We start from the raw sequence: 21,104 nt of genomic DNA on the forward strand, positions 1-21,104 counted from the left end.
GAGCTTTGTGATGGATATAAAGAGTATTTGGTACAATTCCTGTCATCAAAGAGCATATGATACAGTTGGGAGAGAGAAGACAAAAAATATTATGTTACAGTAAAATGTAACATAATATTTGCATTGGGTGAGGTAGTGGGAGAGATATGTCTTGAGCTGGGTCTTAAAAGACAAAGGAGACTAAGGTTCAATAGCATTCTTTTTGTGTTGGGGAGGGGGTTTGAACTCAGGGCTTACATGCTTGCAAAGCAGGTACTCTACTGCTATATCCACAAGTCCAGTCCATTTTGCTGTGGTTATTTTGGAGGTAGGGGGATCTCACAAACTATTTGCCCTGGCTGGTCTCAAACCCAGATCCTTCTCATTTCAGCCTAGGATTTCAGTAGCTAGGATTATAGGCATGAGCCATTGGCATTCGGCTAACTGAGGCATTCTTTCTTTTCTTTCTTTCTTTTTTTTTTTTTGTGGCACTGGCGCTTGAACTCAGGGCCACAAGCTTGCTAGGCAGGTGCTCTTACTGGTTGAGTCACACCCCCAGCCCTTTCTTGTGATGAGTATTTTTGAAATAGGTTCTCATGAACTATTTGCCCAGGGCTAGCTTTGAACCGTGATCCTCCTGATCTCTGCCTCCTGAGTAGCTAGGATTATAGGCATGAGCCACTGGCACCTGGCTTAGCCAAGGCATTCTTGATGGGGATATAAAAGAGAGAGATCTGGTGTATGGGGCTAGGGTGGTAGATACTTGTTTATCTGTAGGGATTTATCTAGGACACTTGTGGAGGGGCAAGACCAAAAAGGTTGGTACTACACTGTAAGGAACCTTGAAAGCCCATCCCCTTCCTCAGCTTCCACTCACTTCCTAGCCTTACCAAAAGTGCTGCACAGCCAGAAAGAGGAAGTCTCCTCTGCTGAGTGTGCAAGAGGAAGCACAAGAAGACGCTACGGGCCCGCGAGCCATAACGACTGCTTTCACCCATGAGCCAATTGCAGAGGCAACAGGAAGCCCGTGCACCAACCAGGCTGGGTTGCTCCACGCAGAGGGTGTCACCACCCAAGCTCAGAGCATTTGGGGAGATTAGGCCTTGCTGTCCGGCTGCTCCTTTTTCTTGGTTGCCATCATGTCTTTGACCTCAGCCTACCAGCATAAATTAGCAGAGAAACTCACTATCCTGAACGACCGAGGCCAGGGGGTTCTCATCCGTATGTACAACATCAAGAAGGTAGGCACGAGCAATGGAATCGGTCTAATCATTCCAGTGAGAATAGGGCAGGAGCTTTGAGTAGACCGGTGCAGAAGTTAGACTCTCCCTTTTCTTTTCTATTGCTTTAACTGGCCAGATAATGTAGGCCAGACAGTTCTGGGAGGGAGAAGAGAGGCTTCTTTTCAGGGCTTCCCCATTCTAGGTATGATTCTTACCCTAGTGAGAGCCTCTGCTCCCTATTGGGGCCTGTGGGTAGTGGTGGCCATGGTGGGGAGAATAATTCTGTTCTGAGAGATTTGGATGAGGATCTGGGGTCTATAATTCTGGGTGTTATTATTGATTGCTGCTCCTCATACTCTGAGGAAATCTGATGTTGAGTCTCTGGCAAAACCTTTTTTTTCCTTCTTTTTTTCCTATCATTGTATTCCCCAATTCAATCTGGGCTGCTATGGAGACAGACAGAAAGTGCAGGAATTACTTTCTTTTGCATCCTAGTGTCTGGCAAAAACATTTTTGTAGAAGCACTTCCCTAAAAGGAAAACAAATACTTACATTAAAAAATAGTAATTGCCTCCTAAGGTACTTTGGGACAATTTATGCTCTGTTTGTGTGCATGTGTGCTTAGGATAGGAACTGTGAAACTGAGACAAATTGGTGGGTGAGGTGGGCCAGGGGCTGGCTAAACCATTGGAAGTAGAAATGAAGATGGGACAGTTGAGGAAAGTTACTGGAAGTGAAAATAAGGGACTCATGGGAGGGAACGTTTGTGCATTTTGTAATAAAACAAATCACCAGGAACACAGTTTCCCTGTTCCCATGTCTCCTATAAATGCACTTGGGGTAGGACATTTATATAATGGACATAACTGTGACACCAAGTCACCCACAAAATCTTAACTTCCCAGCAAGCTGCTTTTCTCACTACTTCCGGCTTCAGTTGAAGGGCGGGGAAACAGCTTCCTCTTTGTGCTGGGCTCTACAGATGTTAAGTTTTACCCATCAAGACAAGATGCCCAGATTGTTCCTTAGCTCTTAAGATAATTGGCAGGGTTGGTGGAGTGGCTCAAGTGGTAGAGCACCTGTCTAGCAAGCGTGAGGCCCTGAGTTCAAACCCCAGTACTGCTAACAAAAAAAAAAAAAAAAAGAAAAAGATAGTTGGCTCATTGTCCTCAATCTTGTTCCCGACCTACTCTCATGCTTTTATAATTAATTCCCAGACTGCCTTTCCCTAAGAGAGACTGTGGGAATGAATGATATAGGAAGAAGTGTGTCTCTGAGGGGTAAGAAAAAGGGTTGACATATAATGTGTTTTTTCTGTGCAGACTTGTTCAGACCCCAAATCCAAACCACCTTTCTTACTGGAAAAGTCCATGGAATCGTGTCTCAAGTACATCAATAAGAAATTTCCCAACATAGATGTCCGAAACAGTACGGTGAGAACTTCTTCCCAACTTTCTCTTTTCTCTGATATAACTCTGTGCTTGGATGGCTCAGATTTTCTTCTTTTGACTGCTTTTCTTTAAACTTGGCAGGGGATGGAGAACCCTCTTCTTAGTTTTTATTGGCTCAACCACAGGGCTTCAGGTCTTGGTAATTTTGGGATAAGATAGGAGTCTTCCAGGGTAAGCTGAAGCATAGTACCTACCCTTCTCCCTTGCCAGATTCATGAGGACGCTTTGTTCTTGTAGAGGAAGACGGCTCTATTACCACAGTAGGGTGCATATATTTTACTGTTGTTCCTGTTTCCCAGTGTTTCCTTGCTACTTGTCTTACAATTATGTGTGTAGTGGGATATTCCTTACTTCTCCCTAATTAAATATTAGTCTTAGATTTCCCACCCACAGCATCTTATTCTGCTTATTGTGACTTTGATTTAAATACTAAACCTCTTCTGCTGAAAGAGGCCTTGAAATTTCCTTTCATTTAGCCCTCTGAATCCCATGCAGCCATTATCTAGGTACAGAATCTCTCTATTTAAAGATTTGGGGACTGTTGGAGAGTTTCCAACTAGTCTGTCAGAGTATTTCAACTCTCTAAGAATGTTTAGGTGTTACCCCTGTTCTTGAGTTACTTTGATTAATTGCCTTTTTCTTTTACACTTTTTGTTTTTTGTTTCTCTCAGCAACATTTAGGACCAGTTCATCGTGAAAAAACTGAGATAATTAGATTCCTCATCAACTATTACCAGTCATTTGTGGATGTCATGGAATTTCGGGTGAGCTCTATCTGACCCAAGTCTCCAATGCAGTCATGGTCTTTCAGAGGCTATTCCTTCTTTAGTAGATAATCATTTAGGTGGCTTAATACATATTCTTGAAAAAAATAAGAGATGTATTGATATGGAAAGATGTCTAAGTTATATTGCTAAAGAAAATGAATTGTATGCTTTTCTTTTGAAAGCTAGCTATATAGAGTGATAGTGTATACAAAGGAAAGATTTAGAATATTACATTAAACTATCTTTGGATTCTGATTGGCTTCAATTTCCTAAGCCATATATTTTTATTTTTTATTGTGGTAATACACATAACATAAAATTTATCATCTTAACCATTTTATGTATACAGTTTAGTGGTATTAAATCATGATATTTTCAACCATCTTTAAATGTTATAAAACTGAAACTGTACATACTTTAAACAACAATTCCTTATTTCCCCTACCTCCCAGCCCCTGGTGACTACCACTCTACTTTCTGTTTCTATGTTTGTTACTACTCTAAGTACTTTATCTAAGTAAACTTTTTATCATTTTGTGACTCACTTGTTTCACTTAGAAGAATGTCCTCACAGTTCATATATGTTGTAGCATATTGAAAAATTTCCTTCCCTTTTAAGACTGAATAATATTCTATTTGGCTATATTGTTTTTTGTCTATCCATTCATCATTAATGGACACTGGGTAGCTTCTATGTTTTAGTTGTTGTGAATAGCTGCTATGAAATGGGTTCAGCTATCTCGTTTAGACTTTCCTTTGCATTTTTTTGGTTATGTACCCAGAAATGGAATTGCTAGATTATGTGATAATTCTATTTTTAACTTTTTGAGGAAGTGTCATCCTGTTTTCTGCACTGACTGTACCATTTTATATTCCACCAGTAGTGCATAAGGGTTAGATTTTGTCTACATTCCCATGCTCACTCAGCAGCACATATACTAATTTCTCCACAAGCTGGCCAACAATTCAACAAGTGTTATTTTCTGTCTTTTTTTTTTTTTTGATAGTAGTATCCATCTGCTAGGTAGGTGCTCTACCTCTAGCTCTTTTTGGGTTGGGTATTTTCAAGATAGGGGTGCATGATCCTGGGGCAGGGTCATTGAACAGCGATCCTCCTGATCTCTGCCTCCTTTGTAGCTAGGATTGCAGGTGTGAGCCACCAGCACTCAGCTAAAGGTCTAGGTTTTTTCATTTCTTTCTTTCTTTTCTTTCTTTTTTTTTTTTTTGGTGGTACTGGGGCTTGAACTCAGGACCCCATGCTTGCTAAGCAGGCACTCTACCTCTAGAGCCATTCCACCAGCCCTCTTTGCTCATTTTAAATCAGTTTTTTTGTTGTTGAGTTTTAGGAGTTTTCTATATAAGCTATATACATTTTTTCATTAGTTGAATTTTAAAATTTTAAACTATTTTCCCTCAATGTTTTGTATAGTGCAGGCTGGTCATTTCTAATTTAAAAATCTTAAATCTGAAATGCTCCAAAATCTGAAACTTTTTGAGCAATAGAATGACTGCCACACATGGAAAATTCCACATTTAACCTCACATGACTCTTAACAGTTAAAATCTATGTTTTTCACTAAAAATATTGTACAAGTTTCCTTTAGGCTATGTGTACAAGGTATATATGAAACATAAATGAATTTTGTGGGTGAATGTGATCAAAGTACATTGTATGAACAAATGGAACCATCACAATGAAACACTTTTGTACAGTTAATTTACACTAATAAAAAAGTTCTTAAAAAGTGAAAAAAAAAAAAGAATTTTGTGTTTTGATTCAGATCCCATTCCCAGCTCGAATATTCCCCAACTCAAAAATATCTGAAATGTGGAATACTTTTGGTCCCAAGCATTTGGATAAGGGGTATTCAATCTGTACCCCTTTTCCTGGATTTCCTAATTGTTGGTATTTTGCCATGTTTGCTTGCTTGCTTGTCATTCTCTACTTTTCTCCCTTGAACCATTTGACTTAGTTACAGACATCATGGTATTTCCTTCCCAAAATATATTTTTTTTTTGCTAAGGACAAGAATATTTTCTTACATAATTCTAATACAATTATTGTAGTGAGGAAATATAATATTGCTACAATATTATTGGCTAATACATAGCCATATTTACATTTCTCCAGCTGTTGCAAGGCTCACTCATTGGATTTAGTTATGTCTCTTTAGTCTTTAATGTAGAATAATTTCCAGCCTTTTTCTTTCTCTCTCATTTCAAGCTTTTTGAATAATCCAGGCTTGTTAGTTCTCAGAATATCCCTCAATTTGGATTTGTCTTATTTTAAGTTTTTGGTAGCAATACTACAAGGCAATATTTTATTTGAATTTTAAAGAATAAGCATGCACTATTTTTATAAACATAAAAAACCCATTAAAATTATTTATTTAGTACATTATAAATCAACAACGTGTTTCAAAAGTCTGAAAAATTAATGAAGTAATTATACTTCTAGAAATTTGTCTTGAGACAAATTGTTTTCTTTTTTTTTTCTTTTATTATTCACATGTGCATACAAGGCTTGGGTCATTTCTCCCCCCTACTCCCACCCCCTCCCTTACCACCCACTCTGCCCCCTCCCTCTCCCCCCCACCCCCTCAATACCCAGCAGAAACTATTTTGCCCTTATTTCTAATTTTGTTGTAGAGAGAGTATAAGCAATAATAGGAAGGAACAAGGGGTTTTGCTGGTTGAGATAAGGATAGCTATACAGGGCATTGACTCACATTGATTTCCTGTGCGTGTGTGTTACCTTCTAGGTTAATTCTTTTTGATCTAACCTTTTCTCTAGTTCCTGGTCCACTTTTCCTATTGGCCTCAGTTGCATTTAAGGTATCTGCTTTAGTTTCTCTGCGTTAAGGGCAACAAATGCTAGCTAATTTTTTAGGTGTCTTACCTATCCTCACCCCTCCCTTGTGTGCTCTCGCTTTTATCATGTGCTCAAAGTCCAATCCCATTGTTGTGTTTGCCCTTGATCTAATGTCCACATATGAGGGAGAACATACGATTTTTGGTCTTTTGGGCCAGGCTAACCTCACTCAGAATGATGCTCTCCAATTCTATCCATTTACCGGCGAATGATAACATTTCGTTCTTCTTCATGGCTGCATAAAATTCCATTGTGTATAGACACCACATTTTCTTAATCCATTCGTCAGTGGTGGGGCATCTTGGCTGTTTCCATAACTTGGCTATTGTGAATAGTGCTGCAATAAACATGGGTGTGCAGGTGCCTCTGGAGTAACCTGTGTCACAGTCTTTTGGACAAATTATTTTCTTAAGAAAACAATCAGAGAGAAGTACAAAGATATATGTACAAGAATGTACTTTGAAGCTGGGTGCCGGTGGTTCATGCCTGTAATACTAGCTAGAGATCAGGAGGATCAAGGTTCGAAGCCAGCCAGGGCAAATAGTTTGAGAGACACTATCTTGAAAAAAAAAAAAAAAACCATCACAAAACGGGCTGGTGGAGTGTCTTAAGGTAAAGGCCCTGAGTTCAAGCTCCAGTACCACAAAAAAAAAAATTCTTTTTTGCCTTTTTATGATAGTAACAACTTGATAATTTATCGCAAATTAGAGGTTTGGTTAAAAGTTCAGGGTTTATGCCTATAAACAAGTATGCAGTTGTTAAAGCTGATAATATATTTATAGGAATTGATACATAAGAATGCTCTTCACAGGGCTGGAGGTGTGGCTCAAGTGGTAGAGTGCCTACCTAGTAATCACAAAGCCCTGAGTTCAAACCCCAGTTCTGCCAAAAAAAAAAAAAAGTTCTTCACCTATTGTTTAATATAAGAGCAATTTAAAAACAGTTTTAGATGTAAGATGTCTCTAAAATGTGTATTGACAGAGAAATATGTATTTATAGAAGTCTGGAATTTCTGATTGGTGGGATTATGAGTGATTTAAAAAACTTAATTAGAATTAAGCTTGTCTGCATTTTCTACCACATGCATTATTTACATATTGAAGAAGCAATGCACTTTTTAGCCCTTTGAGAAACCCAAGTTTGTGGTGGTGTAATATTTCTTCAGATGGTGCAAGAGTGTGGGTCCTCCCTTGGGAGCCCTGTGTATACTTCAGGGAGCTAATCTAGAACATTCAATAGATAACATCATTAGATGATGAAGACAGAAGTTGGAACATGGAGGACCATAAGGCCCAAAGTAGGGTCATGCCAGAGCGTATTGGTCTTGGAATTGAGAGTAGTGGTTACGAAGAGTGTAGGCACTGGTGGAGGCAGTAGAAAGCATCCTGGAAGTTTGAAAAACAATCTTTGGAATCCAAAGGAGATTTTAGGACACCTCCTGGTTGCTATGGTGGTAAAGTTCTGAGCCAAAGAGTTTGGTATGGCTTGTTTAGATAGGAAGGGAAGTAGAGACACTGAATTATGGTCTATTGTAAAGTAGGTAGACATTGATTCTGACAGAGCAGGGTTCAAATCTCAGCATTACCACTTCCAAACAGAATGACTTTAGAAAGGCCAGTCTTGAATCTGTTTTCTTATCTATAAAAGAAGGAAATAAAATTTACGGTTTGTGGTGTTTGTGAGAATGAAACTAGAGGCTGTGTAAAAAATGTCTAGCTCAGAGTTTAGCATATAGTAAAGTAATAGGTCAGCATGAATTCCCATCTGGTTTTCTTGTCTTTAGAATGTAAGACCTATATAATGACACTGGTTGTGTGAATGGCTGAAAGAGAACTTCAGCTATATTCTGTAGTTGCTGGGTTGCAGGCTAGAATTGTAGGAAGGCATTCCTAAAAAATGAGGCAGTATAGGCTGGTGGAAGGGTTCAGTAATAAGAGTGTCTGCCTAGCAAGGGTGTAGGCCCTTTGTTCAAACCCCAGTGCTACCAAAACAACAAATGAGGCAGCATAGATTTAGAGGTATGGAGGTCACACAGCTATAGGGAAGACCATAGGATCTGGTTTCAAATTCTGTACTAGCTGTGATTTTGGGCAAGTTTATCAACACTCTTAGCCTTGGTTTCCCCATCCATTTATTTAGACATAGACTTTTGGGATGATAAGTTGGAAACTTTTTTTTAAATCTAACATCTTAATAAACTTTGACAAATGTGTCCACCTGTGTATCACCACTACAATCAAAGGATAGAAAATGTCTCTTGCCCCAAAGTTTCCTTGGGCTTTTTGTCCCCTAGTCAATCCTTACCTTTCACTCCTAGCCCTGGGTAATCACTAATCTGCTTTCTAGAACAGATTTTTTTTCCCTAGAAGTTCAAATAAATGGAATCTAATCAATGTGTATTCTTTTGTGTTTTATTTCTTTCATGCAGCATAAGGCTTTTGATATTTTTATTTATGTTGTTGCAGGTATCAGGCACTTCATCACTTATTTTTGCTGAGAACAACTCCATTGTATGGATATATAATTTGTGTATTCATTTACCTGTTGATAGACATTTGGGTTGTTTCAAGTGTTTAGGCATTATGCATAAATTGCTAAAAATATTCAAGTATAAACTTTGTAGGGAGATTTTTTTATTTCACTTGGGTAAATGATTTAGAAGTTGATTTGCTGAATTTTATGGTAAGAAGTATGTTTAATTTTTAAAATTTTTCCATTTTTCTCATTTTTAATTGATAATAATTATACATATTGCTGGGGTTTAATGTGCTAATTCCATATATGTATACAATATGTAGTGATCAAATTAGAATAATTAGCATTTCTATCTCCTTAAACATTTATTATTTGTTTGTATTTGAATTTTTCTCTTCTACTTCTTTGCAAATTTTTTTTCAATGTTGACAATTAAACTCCTCAAGGTCCTTATGCCCTTGAGGAAAGTTCTCTACTATCCCCAAGCCCTCTAGTACTTTTTTTCTGGTAGAAATATTTAATTAATTTTCGGTGGCAGTGGGGTTGAACTGAGGGCTTCATGCTTGTTAGGCAAGTGCTCTACCATTTAATCCACTTCTCCAGCCCCTTGTAGTTCTTTATAGAAGAATATGCTTAATTTTATAAGAAACTGCCAAATGCTTTTCAAACTTGTTCATTTTCCTTGTGAAGGAATAGCACCCAGGGATGATGAGATCAGGGAGAGTGTGCACAGTATAGTAGTGACTTGTGCCTGTAGACATGGCCATTTGGCAGAGTAGCATGGCAGAGACCACTGATGGCTTATGGGGAAGGAACTTCTTCCTTTTCTTTTTTTTTTTTTTTTTTTGTGGTATTGGTGTTTGAACTCAGGGACTGATGCTTGCTAGACAGTGCTCTGCCACTTGAGCCATACACCCAGCCATTTTTCCCTCTTTTGAACAATGCCTCCCTTTCTTACTTGGAGGTTCTAATACCTGTAAGGAAGTGGTCCTTTCCCCTCAAACTTTGGTAGTACAGCACTTAGAAGGCTGAGGCAGAAGGATCAGGAGTTTGAGGCCAGCTTGGGCTATGTAACGAGACCCTGTTGCAAAAAAATTTCATTTTTGGGAGTACGTGTCATCTTCTTTGTGTTCTTTATTCATTCTCATCTTCAATTCCACCCCCAGGATCATGTATATGAACTTCTCAACACCATTGATGCCTGCCAGTGCCATTTCGATATTGTAAGATTCTTTGCAATTTTCTTTTATCATAGAATAGAATTAAAGAAAATGCCAGGTCCAAATCGGGGCAATGTAGGGTGGGATGGGACTGAAAGAATGGCTATTTTATTTGTTATTTCTCAAGACCATTATTCTTTCATAAAAAGTGTTGAAGTTAAAATGTACTTAAGTGTTAAGCAGATCAGCAATGTGACTTAGTTAATAGAAAAATTACACAAAAATCTTTTCACTTTACTTCCTCCAACCCCCAAATGCTACTTATTTCATGGTCTCCTTGTATCTTGAGCCCCCAACTTTTGTTTAAATTCTCTTCTTAATTTTCTATCCTGTCAGTTCCTGTTACTAATAGACTTACCCAGAGTCTATTTATTTAGCACTGTTGGCAATGGTTGGGAAAATCGGAGGTCCAGATTAATTGACTATGCTGTCCTTGGGTTCCTATGCATTTTTCTTGCAGAATCTCAACTTTGACTTCACTCGGAGTTACCTGGACTTGATTGTGACTTACACCTCAGTCATTTTACTTCTGTCACGGATCGAGGACCGACGGATACTTATTGGCATGTACAACTGTGCCCATGAGATGCTGCATGGTCATAGGTGAGTTAGGGGAGGTGAAGAGCTTCATATATGGCATTATGATGTAGGGAGTAGATGCAAAGAAAATAGATGCCATGATTTCTCATATGAACCTATAATCTATATGATAATCCAGGAAAAGTAAGGTATACTTTTACATATAGTTAACTCTTGAATAACTGCTAGCAGATTATTCAGTTTTCATGATCTCTGATCTATTTTTAATCCTGGACTGGCCTCAATTCTGCCTTTCAGGTTATTACAAAAGGCAAAGACAATTCTTCTTAGTATTGGTAGAATTAATACCAGTAGGGTTAAGCCATTAGAGGTAAGTAATGTGTGATAATACATTTGAGGCCAAATATAAATGAATTTTGGATTATCTATAATTTTGTCCTCCCTTATTAGTGCAAATATAAGTATTTAAGGGCTTAAAAAATGAAGATCAGAAGGATCAGAGTGAGACATGGCACACTGTTCTGTGTGATATGCATTCTCCTGTGTCTCTATGGGTGCCTGGGCTATGTCTTATCTATTAGCTTTAAATATTAATATGTCCATCTGATTGTATAGAGATTTGGGTCCAGGCCTACTACTTGATTTCCAAATAGTGGACACAAATTTATAGAGTACCTGTCATGGACCCAATTCTATTTTGGGTGCTTAACAGGAAGAAACTTGAATGACCTGCCTAAAATTGAATGGTTCTATCTAACTATAGCTTATTCCCCCTGGGCCTGCAGTGGGGCATCTGTACATGTAACATACAGACAGACACAGTTTAGTATGTCTGTCTGTGGAGGTGATGGGGAATGCCAATCTACGTTCATGTCTTTGTCCTATATGCAAACATAGGCATTTATGTCACAGTTAAGGTCTGTAACTCCTCTCTACTCTGCTTTCTTCCAGTGATCCCAGTTTTGCTCGTCTGGGCCAGATGGTCTTAGAGTATGACCACCCTCTGAAGAAGCTGACAGAAGAGTTTGGGCCTCATACAAAGGCAATTTTCCCAAGAGAATGGAGAATCTCTCAGGTCGAAGTATTTGTTCCTATCTTTGACATTAAGGATTTGTTATTTCCTACAGGCGGTGAGTGGAGCCCTCCTGTCTTTGCACTTCCTCTTTGTCCGAAGGAACCAGGGGGCAGAGCAGTGGCGCAGCGCTCAGCTTCTAAGTCTCATCAGCTCCCCCCCAGCCATGATTAACCCTGCTAATTCAGACACAGTGAGTTCCCTTTTTCTTCTGTCAGGAGAGGTGCTCTCTGCCAAGGCCATCTGGGTTGAAGGCGTTTCTTTCAGGAAATATTAGCCCTAAGAATGCGTTAACTCTCTGCTAGAATAAACCTCTACATTGATCACTTTTTTGTTTTTATATTTATTTATTTAGGCCGTACTTGTAATTGAACTAAGGGCCTTGAGCATGCTAGGCAAGCCATGCCCTACTCCAGTTCACCAGTTCTAATAGGTGAAAAGTCATGGTTGGGTTGGAGATTTGTTTGGACCAGGATTAATTTGTGCCTACTCATAGGAGGAATTTAATAACTAATCACAGAAAATTAATGGATGAAAATGAGTCAGCCAGGCCTGGTGGTACAAGCCTGTAATCCTAACACTTGGGAGGCAGAGGCAGGAGGATAACCAGTTTGAGACTGGCCTGGGCTACATAGGGAAACCCTGTCTCAAAAGCTAATGAACAAAGCAATTTCAAAAACCAAAATCAAAACAAACAAAAAAGAAACTGAGTCATTAGACTCCACTAGGAATTTGAGCTTAGGAGTCAGTTAATTGATAAGTGTTTTTATTCAACACTTCCCTCAAGAAAAACTTACAGCCTACTGCCACCTTGTCATAAAAATTCAACTGATGGTACAAGATTAGTAATAACTGCCAAATAAGTGATTTCTACTTTAAGTGTAGTAAAAGGATCCAAAGGAGGAAGAAATCACACAAGAAGTTTTTTTTTTTTTGTGTGTGTGAATGTGTCTTTTTTTTTTTTAAACTATTATTGTGCTGTGGGTACATTGTGGCATTTACAAAGTTCTTATGTCATAGTTAAATTCACCCCCTCCATCATTCTCCTTCATCTTCCCTCTTCCCATTCCTGGAGAAGTTTCATCAGGTCTCATTTTTCCATTTACATACATGTGTACACAATATTGGCATCATATTCACCCTCCTACATACTTTCTCCACATCTTCCCCCTCTCCCACTGATACCCATCCCCCCAGGGAATGTTCTGGACCTGTTCTGCACTCCTGTTTCTGTTTTTGTAAAAAAAAGAAAAAAGGTTTTGTTATTCTGTTGTTAAAAGTATCTGAGCTATTGAAGATAAAGAGAAATTATGTTAACATTTTGTTTGTCCTGATTTATAGCCCAAGCTTGGGTTCTTTTTCTCAACTATGTCCAATTCCAGGACCTCCCTTCCTTATTGGCAGGTTTCCCAGCTATCTGCTTACTGAAGTGCCCTAATCCAGTCTGGTAAAATAAAAGTTCTTTTCTTTTCTTCTTTTTTTTGAACCCAAAGCCTTATAAATGCCAGGCATGCAGGCATGCACTCTACCCCAGAGCTATAACTCCAGCCCAAAAATGTTTTCTTTTTCCACTGCTGGGGATTGAACTCTATGCTTGCTAGCAGAAGCTCTACCACTTGAGCCACTCTGCCAGCCCCCAAAAGTTGGTTTTACTCAGATTCTAGGTTAACTTTTTCACTCACGGAAACACTAAGTTAATAACTACTTGACTATCTCTTCCTCTCTTCTTGTAGATGGCCTGTGAGTATCTGTCTGTGGAAGTGATGGAGCGATGGATTATAAGTAAGTTTTGTGGGATTAGGTGGGGAAGGGTATAGAGCATCTTCCATGGAGAGTACATTTTGAATGCTTTTCCCTGTACTCTCTACCTCCTGCAGTTGGGTTTCTTCTTTGTCACGGGTGCCTCAACTCCAATAGCCAGTGCCAGAAGCTGTGGAAGCTGTGTCTGCAGGGCTCCCTATACATCACTCTCATCCGAGAGGATGTGCTACAGGTGCACAAAGTCACGGAGGACCTGTTTAGTAGTTTGAAAGGGTGAGAGACGTGAGAACCAAATTGATCTTCTGGGACATTTAGCCTTTCCTAATGTTCTTCTTTGTTTTCTGTAAGTTTCCTGGAGTATGGGTGGTAAAGGGTTAATTCTAACTATTAAATATTTATCAAATACCTATTATTTGCTAAGTGCTTCACTGGATTTTAGGAATGTAGTGATTAATTAGATAGCATAGAGGTTAAGAGCATAAACTCTGAACTCAGACTTCCTGGGTTTGAATTCAAGTTCTACCACTTACTAGCCATGTGCCCTTGGGCAAGAACCTGGTGCATCATGAATACTATGTGCTTATTAAAAAAAACCCCAAAACCAAAAAGAGTCTCAAGTGGCATACACCTGAAATCCCAGAGCTTGGGCAGGATGAGTCAGGAGAATTACAAGTTCAAAGCCAGCCTGGGCTACATAGTAAGATGCTGTCTCAAAAAAATAAAAAGTTTAAAAAGGAGAGTCTCTACCTTGAGAAGTTTGCAAATTGGTGGAAAATAGACAAACTGTTGTGATAGAGTAAAGGGTCGTGGTTTGTAAAGTCTAAGTGCTGTGGGAGCATTCATAAGAACACTTAAAAAGGTGAAAGATTTACGTGATGTGCAGAGAAGCCAGAGTATTAACAGGACCCTTAAACTAGCCTTGCAAGATACAGAAAAACCTGGAGATAGGTAGAAAAAAAAATAGCTCCATAAAAGAAAAAAAGTTGAACAACTGAAGTGTGTGTGTGTGTGGGTGTGGGTGTGGGTGTGGGTGTTGAGTGGAAAGGCAGGGTTGATGCTAAAGGCAGAGAATGACATTCTAGGCAGAGAAACTAGTAAGATTTTGAGGCAGAGAGAGCATGGTCAGTGTTCAGTGCCTGTAATTCAGAGCATGGAGAGCATGGGTTGCAAAGGTGAGGATATGAAGAGATGGGTTTGGAGAGTTAAATTGCGACCTCATAGGCTCTGCCACGGAGTTTGAATCTGTCTCTGAGAGGCCAGGGAGCTACTAAATGACGTCAAACCGGGCAGTTGAGATAATCATATTTGCATTTTAGAAACGATCACTCTGCTGCAGGGGAAAAAGATATTAGATGGGCAAAGCTAGAGGCAGGGGTTAATTAGGTAAATTAGAAGGACGATGTCAAGGTTTCTGGCGTTCCTTAAGATAGAGAACATGTGAACCAAAGCAAGTTTGTATGGAAAGGCTGTGAATTCAGTTTTGATGTGTCTGTAGGACACTGAGGATAGATGTGTTATGTCTTTTGCTGTGTAGTATGAGAACTGAGGAGTAAGTCTGAATTCAGGTGAAGATTGGTGGAATGGTACTGAAAGCCTTGACAGTAGCTGAGGTTGCTCAAGGCAAACATTTGCAGGGAAAAGAGGAGTGATCAAACCTCTGGGTACGTTGATTTTTAAGGGCCAGGTGTAAGCCAGAAGCCAGTGAGGGACATTGGAAAGAAGAGAGAAAACAGAATTCAAGAAAAGCATTGCAAGAGGGAAGCTAAGAAATCAAATAAAGTGAGGATTGAGAAATGTTCATATGATTTTGCTATAAAGGTCATCTGAGTGCCCTTTTTATGAATGCCAGTTGAATGGTGAGGTTGAAAACTGGGTTGCAATGGGTTTAGAAATGAGAGAAGGAATTTAACAACTGTTTTAAATAGCTTGACTGTGAAGGAAGAGTAGGGAGCTATAATGAGGAAGATGTGTGGGATTAGGGAAGGGATCAAATTACCTGTATTTATTCTTGGTGGCAAGTAGAATGTCCAGAAATGTGAAAAATACAAAGTGGAAGTTGGCTACAATCTCACCTTCTAAGTTTGGTGTGCATCTTTCAGATGCATGTGCATGCATGTGAGAGTGTGTGCGTGTGCATATGTGTACATATACACACAGATGTACATGTAGTTTCAACCTTTCATAAGTGATTTTGTTTTGGTGGTACTAGGGTTTGAACTCAGGGTTTCGTGCTTGCAAACCAGGCACTTTATTGCTTGAGCCGCACTTCCTGTCCATTTTGCTCTGGTTATTTTGGAGGTGTGGTCTCTTGAACTATTTGCTGGGGCTGGGCTTGAACTGCATTCTTCCCCATATCAGCCTCCCAAGTAGCTAGGGTTACAGGCATGAGCCACCAGCAGTAGGCTAGAAGCTTATTCTTTTTAATAGTTGAAGAATATTCCATTATGTGGTTATAATATAATTAGTTTGTTCAATCCCCTATTGGAGGACATTTGAACTGTTTCTGTTTTAAAAAGTCATATAACCAAACGCTAAAAGGAACATCTTTAGACATACATCTTTGTGAATCTGTGACTATTTCTATAGGGTAGATGCTCAGCTGTGGAATTGCTAGGGTAAAGGATATGCACATTTCAAATTTTAATAGCTTTTACCAAAGTGCTCTCTGAACAGACTGTATTATCAACAATATATGAGAATACTGACTCTGCAACAACTGAGTATTATCATAAAAAAAAAAAATCTTTGCTGGGCTGGTGGAATGGCTCAAGCAATAAGGGCGCCTGCCTAGCAAGTATGAGGCCCTGAGTTCAGACTCCAGTGCTACAAAAAAAAAAAAAAAAAAAAAAAAAAGCCAAAGGGGGAAAAATGTTAACCTCTCCCCCAAAAAAAAGAAATAACAAAAAAAAAATCATTGCCTGCCTTCCTTCCCTCCTTCCTTCCCTCCTTTTCTTCTTCTTTCTCCTCCTCCTTCTTACAGTACTAGGGTTTGAACCCAGTACCTCATGCTTGCTAGGCAGATGCTTTACCACTTAAACTACTCTGTTAGTCTTTAATCCTGTTTCTTTCCCTTGTACTAAATAGAGGTTGAAATAATTATTCATCAGGAATCCTATGGAGTTGAATCCCAATTTAATTAAGGTACTTTTCAATTCCATTAAAAAATTTTGTGCTAAGTTCAATAAAGAAGTGGTTTGGAGAAGGGAAATGAGAGGTTATGAAGTCCCATTAATGTGGTGGTGACAGGGATCCAGGATGAAAGAAGAAGATAAGTGAAAGGAACACAGAGAGCAAAGAGTCAATGGTAATGTTGGGATTTTGAGCACAGATCACTAATAGAATAAAAAGAATTATGGTCAAATACTGTAGACAGACCATAAACAAAGAAAACACTATTTAATTTGGTGATTCAAAAGTTCACATTGACTTCAGAGTGAGCAGTTTGTGAAGTGTTGAAGGCCTTTGGGATTTAAGAGTCAGTTGGAGGAGTTTGGTGATGTGGGAGAAGTTTAGTAGATTGTCAGGGACAAATTAAGTTCTTGTTAGAATATGGGGATCTTTGAACTTATTTGTTGGGAGAAGAGAAAAGGTCAATGGAGAGGGAGAGATTAAAGTATGAAAGAGGTAACTGGTTGAGTTAAATTCCAAGAGGAAGTGGATAGGAATGGGACCCATTGTACAGCTGGAGCAACTACTTTTACTTCAGAGCAGAGCTGGTGTGACATTTATGCACTGCTTTTTTTTTTTTAATTCCACTCAAACCTGGAAGAGTGCCTTGACTTGAAGGTGTCAAGTCAGGAGTACAAGGACAAGAAGAGAAATCCAGTTCTAGATTTGCCATTAAGACCTTATGTGACCTTGGGCACATAATCATTTCCTTTCTTTATTTTCTTTATCTGCAAAATGAAGAGGTAGAGGAATGATCTCCAAGCTCTATGAGTCTTGTATTGGCAGGAAAAGGTCAGAAATAGGGTTTGGAACGATCTTGCTAGAAAGGGCTGCCAGTGCACTATAGGTTGGAGACTCTGAGGATGGGAAGGTGGGACAAGGCCGCTAACTGGTGACATGGCCAACCCTGCTGTGCTGTGTCTATCCTCAGGTATGGCAAGAGAGTGGCAGACATCAAGGAGAGCAAGGAACATGTAATTGCAAACAGGTAAAGGTGGGGCATCAGCTCTTTGAGAGGGGATGGAATAGGAACCTCTCCTGAATCAAAGCCACCCTGAGTTTCTGTGCAGACCTATTGTTTTGACCCAGGAACTTGTTGCTGCCATACAGATTCCTTGTGTTTTCTTTTCCAGTCTAACTTTAGCATTGATACCCCTTTCCAAATGCAGCTCTCTTCTGCACTTCCCGTGGAGGATTTTTAAGGGAGGGAGAGGCAATATTCTCTAGTTTCTACTTTTCTTCCTCAGCGGCCAGTTTCATTGTCAACGGCGGCAATTTTTGCGGATGTCTGTGAAGGAGCTGGAGACTGTGTTAACTGATGAGCCAGGTCTACTGGGTCCTAAGGCAAGAGAGAAATGTTGGGAGGGGGTGATGATCAATGATGAGACTCTATGGGGGAGTGACTGGCATTCATGAGATTGTGTATTTTTGAGTCTTTTGTGATCTATTTGTATTGGTCCGAGCTGGTTCCTTGAATCTTAAGAGTACTCATGATAAATAGCTTGTTAATTATTTGTGTCCTATCTTCTGAGTGTGAACTAATTGAAGACAGAGCTTGCTTTTCTGTTTTAAACTTTACAAATACCCAGTAAATATTTCTAAAATTTAATTTGATAGGAAGGGAGGCGTACTGACTGTGAGCCAGTGTCAATACCTGTACATGCTGATTTTGTGTCACATAGTTGAAGTCTTTGTGTGTGTCTAGGTGCTTATCACTGGACGCTGTTGGTGTAGCTACACAATTGTATCTGTATGCAGACTATCATCGTAGTTTTCTGTTTTGAAATCCATTTTTAATGTTAAAAATTCTAATAGTCTCTGTCCTTTCCTTAGGCTCTTTTTGCTTTCATGGCCCTGTCCTTCATTCGTGATGAGGTCACCTGGCTGGTTCGCCATACAGAAAATGTTACCAAGACAAAGACACCTGAGGACTACACTGACTCGTTAGTACTCGAGAGTACCTAAGAATCTTGTCCTTAGGTGGACTGGAAAAAAGGGACAAGGAGGAATCAAATGACCTCAGGGATTCTTACTTTTTGCCTTGTTATCCCTATGTTTGTCTCTATCACCCTGAATTTTACAGGAGCATTGCAGAGCTACTTTTCTTGTTGGAGGAGATTAGGGCTTTGGTACGAAGACACATCAAAGTGATACAACAATATCATCTTCAGTACCTGGCCAGATTTGATGCTCTTGTGCTCAGTGACATCATTCAGGTGTGTTTGATTATACTTTGGAAATTCAGGGTGATCTCTGATCATTCATTTTCTTCTTGGAGCCATGATGGGTAAATCTCATGCTCTGTAGATTGGGTGTTGAAAAGCCTGATTTCTTTTTCTACATTTTTTTTTTTTTGGGAGACTTGGTCTCTCTATTGTAGGCCAGGCTAGTCTCAAACTCATGATCCTCCTGCCTTAGTCTCCCAAGTGCTTGGGTTATAGGTATGCACCACTATGCTCATTGTTCTACATTTGTTAAAAAAAAGATAAATAACCTCAGCAGTATATTTTTCCTAAGTCAAACTACACATAAATAGAGAAAAATAAAACTTTCCAGTAAGTTTCCTCCATCACTTCCTGGCTGCTTCTGCTTTGGGCACTTAGGAATTCTTCCTACCTTCATTGACTGACTATGCCCACCGACAACAACTCCAACCCTTCTTTTAGAACCTGTCTGTGTGTCCAGAGGAGGAGTCCATCATCATGTCCTCATTCGTCAGTACCCTCTCCAATCTGAATCTCAAACAAGGTAACTGAAGGGAGGTGGAGGAGGCAGGACATTTGTGAGGGTCAATGTATTTTTAAATGTTGATCTGTGAGCCAGAGTACAGGGCAAGATGACTCTGAAGAGAACCTACCATTTCTTGCAGTCAGATATTAAGTACTATTTTATTTTTTCCTTTTATATTTCTGTTTCTCTTGCAGTTGATAATGGAGAGAAATTCGAATTCTCTGGATTAAGGCTAGACTGGTTTCGCCTGCAGGTAATGGTCTACTCCTGTTGGTAGGCACCCCGCCCTGCCTTAGTTTCTTCCTCTCCCAAAAGTCCTTCTGGTTTTGTTTCCCAAGCTCTGCTTTATGGAGTGATTAAACGTGGAAAACTGCAGACTGAACAGGACATATCTAGGCCAAATTGTAGTCCCAAGGCTGGGGGATCCATTTCATTCTTATTTTTTTCTCCACACTTTTCTCAACTCCAACCACAGGCCTATACCAGTGTGGCAAAGGCTCCCCTGCACCTGCATGAGAACCCTGACTTAGCCAAGGTGATGAACCTCATTGTTTTTCATTCCCGAATGTTGGACTCAGTAGAGAAAGTGCTGATGGAAACTTCTGACCTTTCTACTTTCTGGTATGTCCTGGTTCAGACTTCTTTATCAATTCACTTGATCTTTTGCCTGAGCTCTGTAATGACTATAATTCCTCTAGACAGATGGGAAATTCTCTTTTTCTTTTTGATCTTAATGGCAGATGCTTGATGCCACAGCTCACTCATGCCAGCTTCTAACACTAATCCTAAGTGATAGGATTGAAGTTGATCCCCATTTGTTCCATATTCATCCTTGTGAGGAAAGCCATTCGGACTTTACACAGCCTTGCCTGCTCTAGGCTAACCCATCTGTATGGAGTCTTCTGATCTTTTTTTTTTTTTTTTATCTTTACTGTTATCTTTGAAAATGTCTTCAGTTTTTTTTTTTAATGTTCTTGGGATGTTATGATTTAAAACGAGTATGGAAAACTTGGAAGGTTAGTAGTGAGAACTGAGAAATAGTTGAGAGGGCTAGAAAATGAACATTTTGTTTGTCTTTCGTATGTAGCACTCAATATTTATTAGGTGATCACTGTTGTGCAAAACTCTACTCTGTGAAAGATCAAGCAAACAAAAAATTATAATAGGTTATTTTTGTTCTCTGCAACTAATATAAATGGGGAAATGTAATATTTATGTTAAAAACATATGTAAGAAACATATGCAAATGTAAGAAAAGGAGAAAAGAGTACATGAAATTGAGAGGTTATAGGATTGAGGAAAGATCAGTCTCATGAAATAAATCTGAAAAGGTTTTCTGGAGTCTGAGTGTCAAATTTTGGAAGGATCGTGAAGTTGGGACTTACAAATTAGGGAGAAAGATCAATGTCATGCCAAGGTTCTGAGGGATGAGTAGCAAATTTTATGCAAGCAAAGAGAAGAATATTGTCACTAAACTGCCCTGGGGTCCATTATAAAAATATAAAAGAATTAACTTTCTTGGGTTATCTTCTAGTTTAAGGATAGGGAAATTAGGAGAGAGTGGTGAGTATCAATAAATATTAATTGAAAGAATGACTATTCTCTATACTTCAAAGGACCAGTTGCTAAATCCTGATACTGTCTACTTTCCCTTTCTCTGCAGCTTTCATCTTCGTACCTTTGAGAAGATGTTTTCTATGACCCTGGAGGAACCTACCATGTTGCGATATGCCATTGCTTTCCCCCTAATTTGTGCTCATTTTGTCCACTGCACTCATGAGATGTGCCCAGAGGAGGTAGGTATCCTGAACTCTAAGCTCTGGCATCTCTCTAGTCACATCTCATC

The 21,104-nt window shown here is 39.3% G+C and overlaps 1 protein-coding gene and 1 pseudogene across 1 annotated transcript in view; one reads left to right on the top strand and one right to left on the bottom strand.

Annotated features, from left to right (window-relative positions):
- The first annotated feature begins 986 nt into the window (after window positions 1–986).
- Nckap1l (NCK associated protein 1 like) overlaps window positions 987–21,104 on the top strand; it is a 50,474-nt gene continuing 30,356 nt past the window's right edge. Inside the window, exons 1-17 of the mRNA XM_074083554.1 lie at window positions 987–1,220; window positions 2,525–2,635; window positions 3,325–3,417; window positions 9,934–9,990; window positions 10,448–10,590; window positions 11,479–11,569; window positions 11,655–11,792; window positions 13,333–13,381; window positions 13,477–13,633; window positions 17,460–17,516; window positions 17,776–17,872; window positions 18,362–18,471; window positions 18,612–18,744; window positions 19,195–19,276; window positions 19,453–19,511; window positions 19,734–19,879; window positions 20,922–21,054. Coding sequence (XP_073939655.1) covers window positions 1,119–1,220; window positions 2,525–2,635; window positions 3,325–3,417; window positions 9,934–9,990; window positions 10,448–10,590; window positions 11,479–11,569; window positions 11,655–11,792; window positions 13,333–13,381; window positions 13,477–13,633; window positions 17,460–17,516; window positions 17,776–17,872; window positions 18,362–18,471; window positions 18,612–18,744; window positions 19,195–19,276; window positions 19,453–19,511; window positions 19,734–19,879; window positions 20,922–21,054 — 1,758 coding nt within the window. The 5' untranslated portion in view covers window positions 987–1,118. The remainder of the gene's footprint in view (window positions 1,221–2,524; window positions 2,636–3,324; window positions 3,418–9,933; window positions 9,991–10,447; window positions 10,591–11,478; window positions 11,570–11,654; window positions 11,793–13,332; window positions 13,382–13,476; window positions 13,634–17,459; window positions 17,517–17,775; window positions 17,873–18,361; window positions 18,472–18,611; window positions 18,745–19,194; window positions 19,277–19,452; window positions 19,512–19,733; window positions 19,880–20,921; window positions 21,055–21,104) is intronic.
- Window positions 1,620–1,727, bottom strand: LOC141410578 (small nucleolar RNA SNORA31; annotated as a pseudogene).

The sequence above is a fragment of the Castor canadensis genome, chromosome 8 (genome assembly GCF_047511655.1).
Source record: "Castor canadensis chromosome 8, mCasCan1.hap1v2, whole genome shotgun sequence".
Taxonomy (NCBI): domain Eukaryota; kingdom Metazoa; phylum Chordata; class Mammalia; order Rodentia; family Castoridae; genus Castor; species Castor canadensis.